The 18158-nt window shown below is 47.6% G+C and overlaps 1 protein-coding gene across 1 annotated transcript in view; it reads right to left on the bottom strand.

Moving 5' to 3' along the window:
* Positions 1-18158, bottom strand: part of LOC144480126 (heparan-alpha-glucosaminide N-acetyltransferase) — a 189123-nt gene that overhangs the window by 60477 nt on the left and 110488 nt on the right. The window contains exons 8-10 of the mRNA XM_078199272.1: positions 15742-15818; positions 9589-9619; positions 789-949 (exon numbers count right to left, since the gene is read on the bottom strand). Of these exons, the coding sequence (XP_078055398.1) occupies positions 789-949; positions 9589-9619; positions 15742-15818 (269 nt within the window). The remainder of the gene's footprint in view (positions 1-788; positions 950-9588; positions 9620-15741; positions 15819-18158) is intronic.

Genomic DNA, 18158 nt, shown 5'->3' with positions numbered 1-18158 from the left:
TAATAAGTCTTTGGAGGTAGAAGTCCCTTCACCAAAATCCCTTTATTTACAATTCCCACTGCAGTACACAAAGTGCTATCAGTCAGCAGTCTACCTTAGGGTGTGCCAGAGGAACTGACACTCCCAATTAAATACAAGGAAAAGACTCGCTATTGTCCCATCAATTGGATCCTTAATCATGGAGCTCATATTCCAATAGGCCAACATCCATGGCCTAATTGAAGTCATTACAGGAAGGGTGGAAAACACCAAGATTTTTTTTCTTTTGTGACTGTATCAAAAGCCGGGAGCGCTGATTCCAGTATGAACAGCGTAGGCACTGACCAGAAGACTGAGCTGATATAGACTACAAAAGGAACTTCAAAAGGTCATGAATGTAGTCCAATCCATCACGCAAACCAGCCTCCATTCCATTGACTCTGTCTACACTTCCAGCTGCCTTGGGAAAAGCAGCCAGCATAATTAAGGACCCCACGCACCCCGGACATTCTCTCTTCCACCTTCTTCCTTCGGGGAAAAGATACAAAAGTCTGAGGTCACGTACCAACCGACTCAAGAACAGCTTCTTCCCTGCTGCTGTCAGACTTTTGAATGGACCTACCCCGCATTAAGTTGATCTTTCTCTACACCCCTAGCTATGATTGTATCATTACATTCTGCACCCTCTCGTTTCCTTCTCTATGAGCAGTATGCTTTGTCTGTATAGCGCGCAAGAAACAATATTTTTCACTGTATGCTAATACATGTGACAAGAATAAATCAAGTCAAATCAAATCAAATGTACTTACAGGGACCATCGGTTGGGCCATAGTTAATGTAAAAAGCTCCAATCAGCAGCAGAATGACGGTTCTCCAGGTTAGCTTTCGGAGTAACTGCAAGCGATGGATGCCTCGGCGCAGCATGGCGCCGAAGGACAGGGCCACCGACGTACCAATGATGAAAACAAACCTGAGGACAGATCACAAATCACCGGCATCCATATGTGTGCCACACATGTTATCCATTGTACACATTCCGATATGAAGCAGCCAAGCTGATGGACAGTCAGTGGGGAGGCGATGGCCTAGTGGTATTATCGCTAGATTATTAATCCAGAAATTCAGCTAATGTTCTGGTGACCCGGGTCCGAATCCCGCCACGGCAGATGGTGGAATTTGAATTCAATTTTTTAAAATCTGGAATTAAGAATCTACTGGTGACCATGAAACCATTGTCGATGTCGGAAAAACCCATCTGGTTCACTAATGTCCTTTAGGGAAGGAAATCTGCCGTCCTTACCTGGTGTGGCCTACATGTGACTCCAGAACCACAGCAATGTGGTTGACTGTTAACTGCCCTCTGTAATGGCCGAGCGAGACACTTAAGGACAACCAGGGATGGGCAACAAATGCTGGCCAGCCAGAGATGTCCATGTCCCACAGATGAATGGAAGAAAGTAAGCCAATCGGAGCCAACTGGCGGGCTTGTGCCCGCAGTGATAAGCTCCTGAATGCCATCAAATTGCCTTTAAGGCACTGAGGACAAGTCAACTGCTTCCCCAGAAACAGAGGAGGGGGCTGACAAAGTGTTGCTTCCTCTGGGACATACAGTAGCCATGAAGCGGATTTTAGCTCAAGGGCAAGAGATTCTCAAGGGCAACTAGAGATGGGCTATAAATGCTGGCCAGCCAGCGACGCCCATGTCCCACAATTGAATAATAATTTAAAAATCTCCAACATCCAGGAATGATGTGTCCCACAGAAGGACTTAAACACAGAAGAGGAAAGTTGTGGGGATCGGGGTTGGGGGGAGAAGGGGACAACTGAATAGAGAAGGGAATGTTGCTCCACAGTGCTGTAAGAGGACGATGCCAGTCTTGTGTCACCGGTTCACTCTCTGTTGAGAGTTTGACTGTACGGATCCTTGCATTAGATAACGCCATTCCCTAAAATGATTACCAGGAACCCATAGCCTGACTTTTCATCTACTGGCAATAGTGCTTATCGACTAAATAAAGGAACACTTTCACTCGTAAGAGACAAATGTCAAGTGTGAGCTCATCAACTTAATGAAACCGTCACAGCCTGTTATCAGAAAAGATTCACCCTGCACCAAGAACAGAAAAAAAATAGACTGACTGCAAACCAACATTTCAGGCTCGGGAGAACATTAACAACATATTGTTTACATCAATTTCCATTACCTTCTTCATGGAGTGAGATTCATTAGTAAGAAGCAGGAATTGACTGGAAGACTTATGCTGAATTGTTGTGTGTGTGTGTCTGTGTGCATCTGTGTCTGTGTGCACATCTGTGTGTGTGTGTGTGTGTGTGCACATCTGTGTGTGTGTGAGTGTGTGTGTCTGGGTGGGTGGGTGTGTGTGTGTGTATGTGTGTGTCTGGGTGTGTCTGGGTAGGTGTCTGTATGTGTGTGTCTGGGTGGGTGTGTGTGGGTGGGTGTGTCTGTGTATGTGTGTGTCTGGGTGTGTCTGGGTAGGTGTGTGTGAGTGTGTGTGTATGTGTGTCTGGGTGGGTGTGTGTGGGTGGGTGTGTCTGTGTCTGTGTATGCGTGTGTCTGGGTGTGTTTGGGTAGGTGTGTGTGTGTGTGTGTGTGTGTGTCTGTGTGTGTGTGTGTGTCTGGGTGGGTGTGTGTGGGTGGGTGTGTCTGTGCCTGTGTGTGTGTATGTCTGGGTGTGTCTGGGTAGGTGTGTGTGAGTGTGTGTGTGTCTGGGTGGGTGGGTGTGTCTGGGTGGGTGTGTCTGTGTCTGTGTTTGTGTGTGTCTGGGTGTGTCTGGGTAGGTGTGTGTGTGTGTGTGTCTGTGTGTGTGTGTGTCTGGGTGGGTGGGTGTGTCTGTGCCTGTGTGTGTGTATGTCTGGGTGTGCCTGGGTAGGTGTGTGTGAGTGTGTGTGTATGTGTGTCTGGGTGGGTGTGTGTGGGTGGGTGTGTCTGTGTATGTGTGTGTCTGGGTGTGTCTGGGTAGGTGTGTGTGAGTGTGTGTGTATGTGTGTGTCTGGGTGGGTGTGTGTGGGTGGGTGTGTCTGTGTGTGTGTGGGTGGGTGTGTCTGTGTGTGTCTGGGTGGGTGGGTGGGTGTGTGTGTCTGTGTGTGTGTCTGTGTGTGTGTGCATCCATGGGCAGGATTTTCCGACCTCGCTTGGGTGAGACCGGAGATTCCCGCCCGAGGTCAACGGAGATTTCCGTTGTCGGACCCTCGCCCGCTCCGATTCCATGGCGGTGAGTGTGTGTAATTGTCAGCTATTTTTAACATTTTTGAAATCAATCTCAGTTTACATTAGTTATTCAGAAGAATATGCGCAGAGTGTGTTGTGCAGGTTTATCAGGGAGAAACTCAAGAGGCTTCAATAAGGGTGAGTTTTCTGAGAGAGAGCATTATTCAGGAGGTTCAATGGAAGCTTGAGAGGCAAAGGTGTTGTAAACTGGGGGGAAATAAACAGAAAATGCTGGAAATACGCTGCCGCTCAATCATCTCTGAACTAAAAGAAATTGTGCCTGAAGCATTAACTGGTCTGTTCCCTCCACACATGCTGATTGACTGGCTGACTTCATTCAACATATTCTACTCTTGTTCCATCCAATGAAAGGTTATCTCATTTCATAGATGTTGCAGAGGGACCATCAAACATTTGGTTTATTTAAAGTGCGTTACTCAGGAGGCCGGTCCATGAGAAGACTGGTCTATTGCAGGGGAAGTCAGTCAGGAGGCTTGGCTGGACCAGAGCGAGGTCAGTCAAAAGGGCAGGCCTGGTTTGCACAGTGGGAGGGTCAGGCCAAAGGTTGGCCAAGAATGGTTCGTTTCAGAGGAAGAATCATTGCAGAGGCTTGTGGAGTGTTTAGTTTATTCAAAGGGAGCACCATTCAGGAGGCTATTAAGGACTGGTTTGTTCTGAAGGGGCATGACTCAGGAAGCTGGAGAGGTTAGGCTGTCTGTGAGAAGATACCATTCTGAAAACTGAGTCAATGATTTGTAGAAAGGTTGGTCAGTAATCATTGAAGGAGTGGCCTGAAGAGAAATCATCAATCCTCTGTTAAAATGGACTAAGGAATTCTGCGTTAAAATCCCTACAGTGCAGGAGGAGGCCATTCGGCCCATCGAGCCTGCGCCTACAACAATCCCACCCAGGCCCTATCTCCATAACCCCACATACTTACCTTCCTAATTCCCCTGACACTGAGAGGCAATTTAGCATGGCCAATCCACCTAACCCGCACACCTTTGGACTGTGGGAGGAAACCGGAGCACCCGGAGGAAACACACGGAGACATGGTGAGAAAGTGCAAACTCCACACAGGCCGGAATTGAACCCAGGTCCCTGGCGCTGTGAGGCAGCAGTGCTAACCACTGTGTCACCATGTCATTAGAAATTCATATGCTAAAATCCAGACAGCCTAAAACTTCCTTGCATGGAAATTGAGAACTCATTTCAGCAACAGAAAGTACAATAATTAAATGTACAAATCCAGAGGGAGGGCAATTGACCAATATGAAACCAGAATAGAAATTGTCCAGTGTACAATGGTCCAATGTGCTTGGATTGAGTCCACAGTCTGAGAAATAAAAATCTTTTACCATGGGCCTCATGGTGGCACAGTGGTTACCACTGCTGCCTCACAGCGCCAGGGACCCGGGTTCGATTCCCGGCTTGGGTCACTGTCTGTGTGGAGTCTGCACGTTCTCCCCGTGTCTGCGTGGGTTTCCTCCGGTTGCTCCAGTTTCCTCCCACAGTCCAAAGATGTGTGGGTTAGGTGCATTGGCCGTGCCAAATTACCCCTTAGCATCATGGAGACTAGCAGGGTAAATACAAGGGGTTACGGGGATAGGGTCTGGGTGGTCGGTGGTCGGTGCAGACTCAGTGGGCCAAACAGCCTCCTTCTGCACTGTAGGGATTCTAAGTGATTCTTTCACAATAATAATAAATACATTAGCTCTTTGCTAAATTGCTGCTGATCTTTACAATGACAGCTTAAAGCCTCTCTCATTGCTGCTCTGCTATACTGAGGATTCTGTTCCTTGCTGGATGAAGAATTATGTAAAACTGGAGCTGTAAATGTTAGGAACAGGAAATGAAGAATGATGTCATTGGACGAGTGTTTAGTTTTTTAATTGGTGTTTGTTATTGGCTGAAATGTGGTGGTGTGTTTATTTCTTCGTAAATATGTTGTCGTTTTGATTACTGCTTCAGGAATACGTGGGTACTAAAGAATCAGAAATGGCGTCAAGATATTTTTATATAATAAGTTGTTCAGATTTGGAATGCATTGCCTGATAGGGTACAGATTCAATAGAATTCCTACAGTGCAGAAGGAGGCCATTCAGCCCATTGAGTCTGCACCGACCACAATCCCATCCAGGCCCTATCCCCATATCCCCACATGTTTACCCTGCTCATCCCCCTGACACAAAGGGGCAATTTAGCATGGTCAATCCACCTAACCCACACATCTTTGGAGTGTGGGAAGAAACTGGAGCACCCGGAGGAAACCTACAGAGACATGGGGAGAATGTGCAAACTCCACACAGTCACCCAAGGCCGGAATTGAACCCAGGGGTCCCTGGCACTGTGAGGCAGCACCTGTGTGGCACACTGTGCCACCGATTCAACAGAATAAGGAATTGGATATTTTTAATTTATTTGTGGGACATGGGTGTCGCTGGCTAGGCCACCATTTATTGCCCATCCCTAGTTGCCCTTACTGAGTAGCTTGCTCGGCCATTTCAGGGGCAGTTGAGAATCAACCACATTGCTGTGGCTCTGAAGTCACATGTAGGCCAGACCGGGTACGGACAGCAGATTTCCTTCCCTAAAGGACATTAGTGAGCCAGATGGGTTTTTCTGACAATGGTCATCAGTAGATTCTTAATTCCAGATTTTTTTTATTGAATTCAAATTCCACCATCTGCCGTGGCGGGATTCGAACCCAGGTCCCCAGAGCTTTAAGTGAGTTTCTGGATTAATAGTCCAGCGATAATACCACTAGGCCATCACCTCCCCTTGAAAGAGAAAAAATGGTTGAGGTATGGGCAAGGATTGGGGTGTGAGACTAACTGGATTGTTCTTCCAAAGTGCCAACACAGACATGATTGGCTTCCTTTTGTCCTGTATTGTTTTATGATCCAATAGTCTCGGCTGATATGCCAATGCAGGGAGAGAGCGCTGCAGTGTTAGAATTGACCCCTTCAGGCAAGCTATTAGATGTAGATAAAGAGTAGGGGGTTCCCCGTGCTTTGTGTTCATAATTTCTCCTTCAAGCAACACCCCCACCCAAATCAGACCCACTGTTTGTCATCTCTTTGCTACTTAGAGTCATAGAGTCATAGAGGTGGAAACAGGCCCTTCGGCCCAACTTGTCCATGCCGCTCTTTTTTTTTAAACCCCAAAGCTAATCCCAATTGCCCGCTTTTGGCCCATATCCCTCTATACCCATCTTACCTGTAACTGTCTAAACGCTTTATAAAAGACAAAATTGTACCCGCCTCTACTACTATCTCTGGCAGCTTGTTCCAGACACTCACCGCCCACTGTGTTAAAAAATTGCCCCTCTGGACACTTTTGTATCTCTCCCCTTAAACCTATGCCCTCTAGTTTTAGACTCCCCTACCTTTGGGAAAAGATATTGACTACCGAGCTGATCTGTGCCCTTCATTATTTTATAGACCTCTATAAGATCACCCCTCAGCCTTCTACGCTCCAGAGAAAAAAGTCCCAGTCTATCCAGCCTCTCCTTATAACTCAAACCATCAAGTCCCGGTAGCATCCTAGTAAATCTCCTCTCCTCTAGTTTAATAATATCCTTTCTATAATAGGGTGACCAGAATTGTACACAGTATTCCAAGTGTGGCCTTACCTATGTCTTGTACAACTTCAACAAGATGTCCAACATCTGTATTCAATATTCTGACCAATGAAACCAAGCATGCTGAATGCCTTCTTCACCACTCTGTCCACCTGTGACTCCACTTTCAAGGACTCCTACAGTGCAGAAGGAGGCCATTCAGCCCATCGAGTCTGCACCGAGCACAATCCCACCCAGGCCTTACCCCATAATCCCATGCATTTACCCTAGCTAGTCCCCCTGACACTAAAGGGAAATTTAGCATGGCCAAGCCACCTAACTCGCACGTCTTTGGATATGGGAGGAAACCGGAGTATGCGGAGGGAACCCACACAGACACGGGGAGAACGTGCAAACTCCACACGGATAGTGACCCAAGCCGGGAATCAAACCCAGGTCCCTGGCGCTGCGAGGCAGCAGTGCTAACCACTGTGCCGCCGTGCCGCCCACTTGCGGGTCTTGCTGTGCTACAAAATGGCCATTGCTCAGCTCAGAGCCTACACAATAACAGTCACAGCTACACTGTACGCAAAGTACTTCAAGGCTGTGGTGAAGGGTGCTTTGTAAATGTCAGCCCTTCAGTCTTGTTCTGAGTTGTGTTTATCTTGAGTCAACTCTCATTAGTTACCACACACTGATGTCCACAATCCCTGGGTAAATCACTATTGTGGAGCTGGTTAAGCTCCACCTGACATATTGCCACAACGTATGCCATTAATGTTAATGGTTTGTGAAGTGGATAATAATTCTCTGCAGTGACTGTCTCAATCTTTTTAAAGTGCTTTATTGACCACCACACAGCATCATGACCACAATCGCACTAAAACAGGACCCTGATTGTCCTTCAGCCTGTTATCTCATCTTCTGACATTGTACTCAGGGTTAGATTAGCTATCTTTATTTGTTGTTTGCATTGCTCCGATTCAACCCCAGTCTCGGACTAATAGCATTACTTTTGAGCTCCACCGAACGTAACTGCATGCTGCAGAATAGTTCCTCCACACTGGTCGTCCAAAAGCAATCTTGCCCCTCTTTGGGGCCACTTGACTCCCACTCCAACAGTTGTTCAGTGGTGAAAGGTAGGCCAATTCGGTGCTTTTGTGGGACGGCTAGCATTGCTGAATCCAGATCTCTAACTTTCAAATGGCGACACACACTTTCTCTGCCTACTTTGCATAATATTAATAACTCAGATCCACAAAAATACTAAAATCTGCCCATTTGCAGACTGTCCAGCATTCTGCTTTCAAACTTCTTTTATTTCATCAGCTTGGCTCAATTGGTAGAACTTTCATCAGAGTCCAAAGGTCCTAGTTTAAAGTCTCATTGTGGTGAACCACTGTAGTTGTCTGTTTATGTGATAGTTTATATGATATGCCTGGACACGCCCCTGCTGCCTCAATCCAGGGCTCCGCCCTTCTCGGGGTATAAAGGTGACTGCTCTCCGCTCCTTTTGCCTCAGTTTGGATTAGCTATCGGTTCGGGTGTGCTCCAGTTCTTTGTTAATAAAACCCGGTTATTTTGCAACAACGAGTCTTTGCGTAATCAATGGTGCATCACTCATTAAAGCATAAAAGCCTAAAGGGTGGCACAGTGGTTAGCACTGCTGCCTCACAGCGCCAGGGACTTGGGTTCAATCCCAGCCTTGGGTCACTGTCTGTGGGGAGTCTAAAACTAGAGGGCATAGGTTTAAGGTGAGAGGGGAGAGATACAAGTGTCCAGAGGGGAATTTTTTTCACACAGAGGGTGGTGAGTGTCTGGAACAAGCTGCCAGAAGTAGTAGTAGAGGCGGGTACAATTTTGTCTTTTAAAAAGCATTTAGACAGTTACAGGGGTAAGATGGGTACAGAGGGATATGCGCCAAATGTGGGACTAGCTTAGTGGTTAAAAAAAAGAGCAGCATGGACAACCTCTATGATTCTATGAGTTTACACATTCTCCCCGTGTCTGCGTGGGTTTCCTCTGGGTCTCCAGTTTCCTCCCACAGTCCAAAGATGTGCGGGTTAGGTTGATTGGCCATGCTAAATTGCCCCTTGGTGTCAGGGAGACTAGCAACGTAAATACATGGGGTTACGGAGATGGGGTTTGGGCGGGATTATTGTCAATGCAGAATCTCATTGGCTATGCCTCAATGTTTATTTTTGTAAACATTCGCATTGTGACTGTCGGCTCTGGGGGGGGGGGGGAGGAATTATAATTACCAGGCCCCTCTCGGTTTGTCTCAGAAATCCCCCGCCCCCTCAGTGCTGGAAGCAGCCTTTATTTTACATCATGAGAGTTAGTCAAAAAGCCTCTTCGATAGACTGGACGCAACGGGCCGAACAGCCTCCTTCTGCACTGTAGGGGTTCTGTGATATTGGGTGCAACATCAAAAAAGTGGCTTTATCCAGACTGATATTCCAACTGAACATGGTTCTTCAGCTTGCCTGGTTCCAGACTAACAACTCGACCCTCGTCGCATTGTCACCTAGCGTCGACTTAAATGAGCCAAGTCAATCATCTTTCACATCAAGACGATGCAGCCACTGGTTGTCCTTTACATAATCTATTATGGAACACACATCAATCATCATACATTGCAGCTGCCAACACATTCCACTAAAGGGCCGCTGTTACTTTACTGAGCTGTTTGCAGCCTTTGTTGAAACCAGATGCATAAATGCACAAGCAACGCATCATGTAAGTGGACTGCAACCATGGACAAAGCAGTGGGAATTGTTGATATGAATACGTAGTTTTACATTCCATTATTACTTACCAAGGCATCACAAGGTCAGCCACTGTCAATCCTGTAAGAGATTAAATAAAGACTGATATAAAGAGTAAACACCCAACAACAGAAACTCCTGGACTTCAGGACGTTTCTCACATTTGCCTAGCTTTTGTTCGGGTCAAAAATATGTAGAAATCTTTGTTTAGCCTCCATGCCATATCACAAATACCCACCCCTCCCTCCACTCTGTCCCCATCCTCAAAACCAGGTGGCACAGTGCTTAGCACTGCTGCCTCACAGCGCCAGGGACTCGGGTTCAATCCCAGCCTCGGGTGTTTAACTTTAAGTTCATTGATTAGTGTCACAAGTAGGCTGACATTAACACTGCAATGAAGTTACTGTGAAAATCCTCTAATCGCCACACATTCCAGCGCCTGTTCGGGTCACACTGAGGGAGAATTTAGCATGGCCAATGCATCTAACCAGCACGTCTTTCAGACTGTGGGAGGAAACCGGAGCACCCGGAGGAAACCCACGCAGACACGGGGAGAACGTGCAGACTCCACACAGACAGTGACCCAAGACGGGTCCTTGGCGCTGTGAGGTGGCAGTGCTAACCACTGTGCCACCGTGCTGTCTATGTGGAGTTTGCACATTCTCCCCGTGTCTGCGTGGGTTTCCTCCGGGTGCTACGGTTTCCTCCCAGTCCAAAGATGTGCAGGTGAGGTGGATTGGCCATGCTAAATTGCCTTAGTGCCCCTCAGGAAATTAGCAGGGTAAACACATGGGGTTACAAGGATAGGGCCTGGATGTGATGCTCTGTCGGAGAATCGGTGCAAGCTTAATGGGCCGAATGGTCTCCTTCTGCATAGTCGGGATTCTATGAACTATCCTGTATTTTAAGGGATCGTCCCCTAATTTGAGCGTTTGTTCCACATACCATGAGAAATTTAACCGTGGGTTTCCTCCGGGTGCTCCAGTTTCCTCCCACAGTCTGAAAGACGTGCTGGTTAGGGTGCATTGGCCGTGCTAAATTCTCCCTCAGTGTTACCCGAACGGGCATCGGAGTGTGGCAACAAAGGGACTTTCACAGTAACTTCATTGCAGTGTTAATATAAACCTACTTGTAACACTAATAAATAAACTTTAACTTTAACTTTGAATGCCATTTGTCCCTGACTTCCGGGACAGCCAGTGGGAGACGGAGCCTGGGAATCTCCTTGGCGATGCCACTTTGTTTATTTTAGTGAGCATTCGCATTGTAACTGTCAGCTCCAAGAGGGGTTATGGTCTTATTGCCACAGAACTCCCCCACCCCCTCGGCACTGGGAGCGGCCTTTATTATATTTCATGAGGGTTAGTCACTGTGCTCAAAAAGCCTCTTTAACAGACCTGCCTCGATTTTCTCCACAACATCCTGATTCTTTCCAGGTGCTGACCCTGCGTGTGTCTGTCACACTATGCTATCTTCAAATGCAAATCACCTGATATTTTTGTTCAGAGGCTGTGGGAGTCGCTGGCTGGGCTGGCATTTTCTACCCGTCCCTGAGGGCATTTGAGAGTCAACCACATTGCTGTGGCTCTGGAGTCACATGTAGGCCAGACCCAGGCAAGGACAGCAGATTTCCTTCCCGAAAGGACACTAGTAAACCAGATGGACTTTTTGACAATCACCAACGGTTCCATGGTCACCATTAGACCTTTTTTTAAAATTCCAGATAGGTTCATGGATAGAATCCCTACAGTGCAAAAGGAGGCCATCCGGCCCATCGAGTCTGCACCGACCACAATCCCACCCAGACCCTATCCCCATAACCCCATGCAACCCTAGCTAGTCCCCCTGGCACTTAGGGGCAATTTAGCATGGTCAATCCACCTAACCCACACATCTTTGGAAGGAAACCGGAGAACCTGAAGGAAACCCACGCAGACACGGGGAGAATGTGCAAACTCCACACAGACAGTGACCCAAACTGCGAATTGAACCCAGGTCCCTGGTGCTGTGAGGCAGCAGTGCTAACCACTGTGCCGCCCATTAAGATGCTTACTGAATTCAAATTTCACCCTCTGTCATGGTGGGATTCGAACCCAGATCCCCGGAACATTACCCTGGGCCTCTGGATTACTATTCCAGTGACAATACCACTACGCCACTGCCTCCCCTGATTGGACCAGATGCAAGCACGGCAACCAACTGGAAGCATCAAATGTGACCAGGAGATGGGGACTGACACTTGGATACCTCCTCAATGGCAGAAGCAGACATGATAGGATTTGCAGCTGCGATGCAGAATAGGGGGAACAGGAGATCAGAGGGCCAGCGACCAACAAGAAGGTGCCGTACCCGTTCTGACATAATTACACTTTCTGTCAGACAATTTTCTTTATCGTTAACATTGCACCACACAGCTGTGCACTAACATCTGCAGTTTCAAAATTGCCCTCTGGTCACCCCCAGGTCCTCAGGGAGTTTAATGCTCAAAAGATGAGTAGGTTAGGTGGATTGGCCATGCTAAATTGCCCCTTAGCGTCCAAAGATGTGCAGGTTAGGTGGATTGGCCATGCTAAATTGCCCCTTAGTGTCCAAAGATGTGCAGATTAGGTGGATTGGCCATGCTAAATTGCCCCTTAGCGTCCAAAGATGTGCAGGTTAGGTGGATTGGTCATGGTAAATTGCCCCTTAGTGTCCAAAAATGTGCGGATTAGGCCTCTTTTAGGGCGAGATGTGCGGATTAGGTGGATTGGCCATGCTAAATTGCCCCTTAATGTCCAAAGATGTGCGGGTTAGTGGATTGGCCATGCTAAATTGCCCCTTAGTATCCAAAGATGTGTAAATTAGGTGGATTGGCCATGCTAAATTGCCCCTTAGTGTCCAAAGATGTGCGGATTAGGTGGATTGGCCATGCTAAATTGCCCCTTAGTGCCCAAAGATGTGCGGATTAGGTGGATTGGCCATGCTAAATTGCCCCTTAGTTTGATTTTGATTTTTTTGATTTAGATTTATTATTGTCACATGTATTCATATATAGTGAAAAGTATTGTTTCTTGCGCGCTATACAGACAAAGCATACCATTCATAGAGAAGGAAAGGAGAGATTGCAGAATGTAGTGTCACAGTCATAGCTAGGGTGTAGAGAAAGATCAACAGTATCCAAAGATGTGCAGGTTAGGTGGATTGGCCATGCTAAGTTGTGCCATAGTGTCCCAAGATGTGTAGGTTAGGGAGTTTAGCACAGGTAATGGGTGGGATTACAGGGATAGGGCCAGGGGTAGATGGTTCTGGATAAGATGCTCTGCCGGAGAGTCAGTGCAGACTCAATGGGCTGAATGGCCTCCTTCTGCACTGATGGAATTCTATGATTCTAACGGGCAGCTACACATTCCAGAGGCAATGGGACACAGACACGCCCTTTGGGAACCCAATTTTCCAAACACACCTGCACCAATCTTGGCCCCCGCGGGCAACTGAAAATCCAGACCACTAACTCTTCGCCCAGCCCTTCAGTCTTCCACCCTCCCCTTGACGGGATGGCAGGGAAAAACCTGGCATCCACTCCTTGTCTCCCTCCAGTGGCACCGCCAAGATGAGCGACTGAGAGGGGCAGAATGCACTGCTTCATGGACATGCAGCTCCTGCTCTGCACCAATGACCCATTTATTCCAGTGGCCATCCTGACAGTGGAACCCGCCTCCCAACCTCGCTGCAGAGAACGATTGCTGAGGCTTCCTGCGAGGGTACTGCATGTAGCAGATGGATGCTTAGTGCATCGCCTGGCAGCATTACGCTGCCTGCAAAATTAACTCGCGATCTAAAACCTCCAGGAATATGAGAATCGATAATACTGGAGACTCAGGTTGCAGATCTCTGGTGAATATTAATTCTTGAATAATTTTTGATTTATTGCTTTTATGAGTGAATTACTGATTCAACGAACAGGAGCTTGTGCTTCCAATGTCCTGCACGTGATTTTCACTGTATTAGACATTGAAACGTCTGCCTGTATCTGAGGCACAGGCGTTTTGAGAGCTTAAAATTCTAGCCTTGCCCAGGCCTTTAATATATGATTAATCTCTGAGTCTTCTGCAAGCTTGAATGTCTGCGTGGAAACATCCACCATCCTGTTCATCCTCTCTCCTGTTCGGAGGATAACAGAGTGGCAGAATCAATAAAATGACGCTGGCACAGTGGTTAGCGCTGCTGCCTCACAGCGCCAGGGACCCGGGTTCGATTCCCGACTTGGGTCACTGTCCGTGTGGAGTTTGCACGTTCTCCCTGTGTCTGTGTGGGTTTCCTCCGGGTGCTCCGGTTTCCTCCCACACTCCAAAGATGTGCTGGTTAGGTCATAGAGTCATAGAGGTTTACAGCATGGAAATAGGCCCTTCGGCCCAACTTGTCCTTTTTTTTAAAACCCTAAGCTAATCCCAATTGCCCCCATTTGGCCCATATCCCTCTATACCCATCTTACCCACGTAACTGTCTAAACGCTTTTTAAAAGACAAAATTGTACCCGCCTCTACTACTACCTCTGGCAGCTTGTTCCAGACACTCACCACCCTCTGTGTGAAAAAAGTGCCCCTCTGGACACTTATGTATCTCTCCCCTCTCACCTTAAACCCATGCCCTCTAGTTTTAGATGCCCCTACCTTTGGGAAAAGATATTGACTTTCTAGCTGATCTATGCCCTTCATTATTTTATAGACCTCTATAAGATCACCCCTCAGCCTTCTATGCTCCAGAGAAAAAAGTCCCAGTCCATCCAGCCTCTCCTTATAACTCAAACCATCAAGTCCCGGTAGCATCCTAGTAAATCTCTTCTGCACTCTTTCTAGTTTAATAATATTCTTTCTATACATTGACCATGTTAAATTCTCCCTCAGTGTACCCGAACCGGCATCGGAATGTGGCGACTAGGGGGTTTTCACAGTAACTTCATTGCAGTGTTAATGTAAACCGACTTGTGACGAATAACAAAGAACAAAGAAATGTAGGAGGAAGGTGAGGGTAGGATTAGCTGGACATGTCAGTTAACAGATGACTCCTGTCATTGTGCAGTCCGATTTCCATCCCTTTGCCTGTCCCTCACTCTGATGGGATCTTTGCGTTGCCCCCACATCAATCATTGTGAGAGAAATGCTTCGAGATGTGAAAAAAACTGCACGTGATTGCATCTCTTACTTCCCAAATCTCTCTTCTGACTCCCTGTTCCTTACCTTACCGTGTCTCCGGCTTCCTCCATTCCCACACACCAACCAAAAGCATGGCGGTCAAAAAGAGAACATTCAGTGATATGTTCTGTGATTGTTGAAGGTGGGGGAGGAAGGGGTTAGTGGGTGTATCAGCGGTTGTGTGAAAATCATAGCGAAAGGTAAACCCAAATTCTGCTCGTGTCAAAGCAAAAGGCTAGGTGGATTGGCCATGCTAAATTGTCCCTTAGTGTCCCAAGATGTGTAGGTTCACTAATATCCTTTAGGGAAGGAAATCTGCCGTCCTTACCCGGTCTGGCCTACACGTGACTCCAGAGCCACAGCAATGTGGTTGACTTGTAAATGCCTCTGATACTGGAGGGCAGTTAGGGATGGGCAATAAATGTTGGCCTAGCCAAGGGTAGGGTGATTAGCAGGGTAAATGCATGGGGTTACAGGGTTGGGGCGGGGGTGGGCCAGGGGAAGAAGTTATATCGAGAGTCAGTACAGATTTGATGGGCCAAACGGCCTCCTTCTGCATTTAGTGCTTCTATGATTCAAAAGATTTTAACTAAATGTCTCCACAATATAGTCCCAAAGACAGCAACAAGCTCAAAATAAAAAGTCAGTAACAATGCTAATAAGTCGAGTGCTTTGACTATCTGTAACACAGCGCTGAATATCAAGAACGTGGTTAGCAATGCTGCCTCACAGCGCCAGGGACCCGATTCGATTCCCGGATTGAGTCACTGTCTGTGCGGAGTCTGCATGTTCTCCCCGTGTCTGCGTGGGTTTCCTCCGGGTGCTCCAGTTTCCTCCCACAGTCCGAAAGATGTGCTGGTTAGATGCATTGGCCATGCTAAATTCTCCGGAGTGTGGCGACGAGGGGATTTTCACAGTAACCTCATTGCAGTGTTAATGTAAGCCTACTTGTGACACTGATAAATGAATAATTTGATGCAGTCTGAATTGTTTTTAAGGTAATGCACACCAGTAGTAACATTTTTACCGTACCATTCCAAGGGGCATGCTCAAAGAACCAGTAGCCACCGCCTCCATAATTGACGAAGACCATGGCAGTCAGTGCCAATCTGTAAGCACACAGAAAGGGAAATAGGTTTAATCAGCATTTATAACATCAAACCATTTACTCTATCTATATCCTCACAACTGACACCCTACCAATAACTCGTAACCTGGATGTCAATTGCTAATATTGGTATCTGGGGGTTTAAGATACAAACCAGGGCTTGAGAACATAGAATCACGACACTATAGAAGGAGGCCATTCAGCCCATCGAGCCTGCACCGACAATAATCCCACCCAGGCCCTATCCCCGTAACCCCACATATTTTCCCTGGTAATCCCCCTGACACTAAGGGGCAATTTAGCATGGCCAATCAAACTAACCTGCATATCTTTCGGACCGTGGGAGGAAACCGGAGCACCCGGAGGAAACCCACGCAGGCACGGGGAGAGGGTGCAGACTCCGCACAGACAGTGACCCGAGGCCGGGAATTGAACCCGGGTCCCTGGCGCTGTGAGGCAGCAGCGCTAACCTCTGTGCCACCCATGCCACCTCCATAATCCAAGGTGACGATTTAATGCAGGACTGTACTTGTGCTGCATTGTCTGAAGTTCCATCAAAAACATTGAACGGAAAATGAACCGTGAAGATGAGGAACAGGAGGGAGCTCCTACTTTCATCTGGAAAACGTTCCATCGTAACCAGAAGCCAATTAGTTGGTCACCCGTCACACTGTAATAATAAAAGCAAAATACTGCAGATGCTGGAACCTGAAGCAAAAACGGCGGCACAGTGGTTAGCACTGCTGCCTCGCAGCGCCAGGGACCCGGGTTCAATTCCGGCCTCGGGTCACTGTCTGTGTGGAGTTTGCACAGACAGATGAGAGTCAGTTTGGGCGGCACGGTGGCACAGTGGTTAGCACTGCTGCCTCACAGTGCCAGGGACCCGGGTTCAATTCCTGGCTTGGGTCACTGTCTGTGTGAAGTTTGCACATTCTCCCTGTGTCTGCGTGAGATTCCTCCAGGTGCTCCGGTTTCCTCCCACAGTCCAAAGGTGTGCTGGTTAGGTAGATTGGCCATGCTAAATTGCCCCTTAGTGTCAGGGGGACTAGTTAGGGTAAATGCATGGGGTTATGGGGATGGGGCCTGGCTGGGATTGTAGTCAGTGCATTTGGATAGGTCAAATGGCCTCCTTCTGCACAGTAGCATTCTGTGTATGCATCTAGAAAATGCTGGAAAATCTCAGCAGGTCTGACTGCACTTGTGGAGGGAGAATAGAGTCAACGTTTTGAGTCTGGATGTCCCTTCGACAGAGCTGGCGAAGAGTCATCCTGACTCGAAACGTTGGCTCTATTCTCCCTCCACAGATGCTGTTGGACCTGTGGAGATTTTTCTGTCATTCCAATGTAATTTGCTGGTCATATTAAAGAATGGTAAACTGTGACTGAAGCTCAGGGGTGACAGGACTGGTCTTGTAAATCAGGAATTAGGATTTTGAGTCTCACTGGGGCTGTTCATAGTTACTTAGTCGAAGGCGGGTTAATTAAGGAAAGCGAGTACAGATCTGTTCAGGGCAGACTGTGTGTGACTAACGTGGCTGGGTTTTACAGAGGAAATGGGGAAAAATGTCCCCCTTGGTGGAAGGATCGAGAACAAGAGGATTAAAGGTAATGGGCAAAAAGAAGCAATGGCGATATGGGGAAATCCTTTTTCACGCAGCGAATGGATAGGATTTGGAATGCACTGCCTGAGCGTTTGGGAGAGACAGATTTAATTGAGGCATTCAAGAGGAAATTGGATTGTTATCTGAAAGGGAAGAACGTGCAAGGCCCTGAGGAAAAGGTAGAGGAGTAGGACTGGATTAATTACTCCTTTGGAGAGCTGGCACAGACATGTTGGGCTGAATGGCCTCCTTCTGTGCTATCCTAAGGGGCAGCTCAGTGGTTAGCACTGCTGTTTCACAGCGCTAGGAAACTGGGTTCAATTCCAGCCTCTGTGAGGAGCTTGCACGTTCTCCTCGTGTCTGCGTGTGGGTTTCCTCCGGGCGCTCCGGCTTCCTGTCACGGTCCAAAGATGTGCATTGGCCATGCATTAGATGGATTGGCCATGCTAAATTGCCCCTTAGTGTCCCAAGGTTAGCCATGGTAAATGCACGGGGTTATGGAGATAAGGCGCCCCCCCTCCACCACAGCCCCGGTTAAGATGTCCTTTCGGAGAGTTGGTGCCGTCTCGAAGGGCCGAATGGCCTCCTTCTGTACTGTAGGGATTCTATGATTCCAGGTAACAATTCAGTGATTGTACTGCTGTCAAAAAAAAAACTTAGCACTGTGAGTTCGCTCCCATTCAGAACCGAGCAATTAGAATGGGCGCCCTTTATAAAAGGCTCGGAACACTTCAGTACTTA

Source organism: Mustelus asterias, chromosome 28, assembly GCF_964213995.1.
Source record: "Mustelus asterias chromosome 28, sMusAst1.hap1.1, whole genome shotgun sequence".
Classification (NCBI taxonomy): Eukaryota; Metazoa; Chordata; class Chondrichthyes; order Carcharhiniformes; family Triakidae; genus Mustelus; species Mustelus asterias.
The sequence above is the reverse complement of the archived record's forward strand: the minus strand, read 5'-3'. Positions and strand labels throughout refer to the sequence as shown.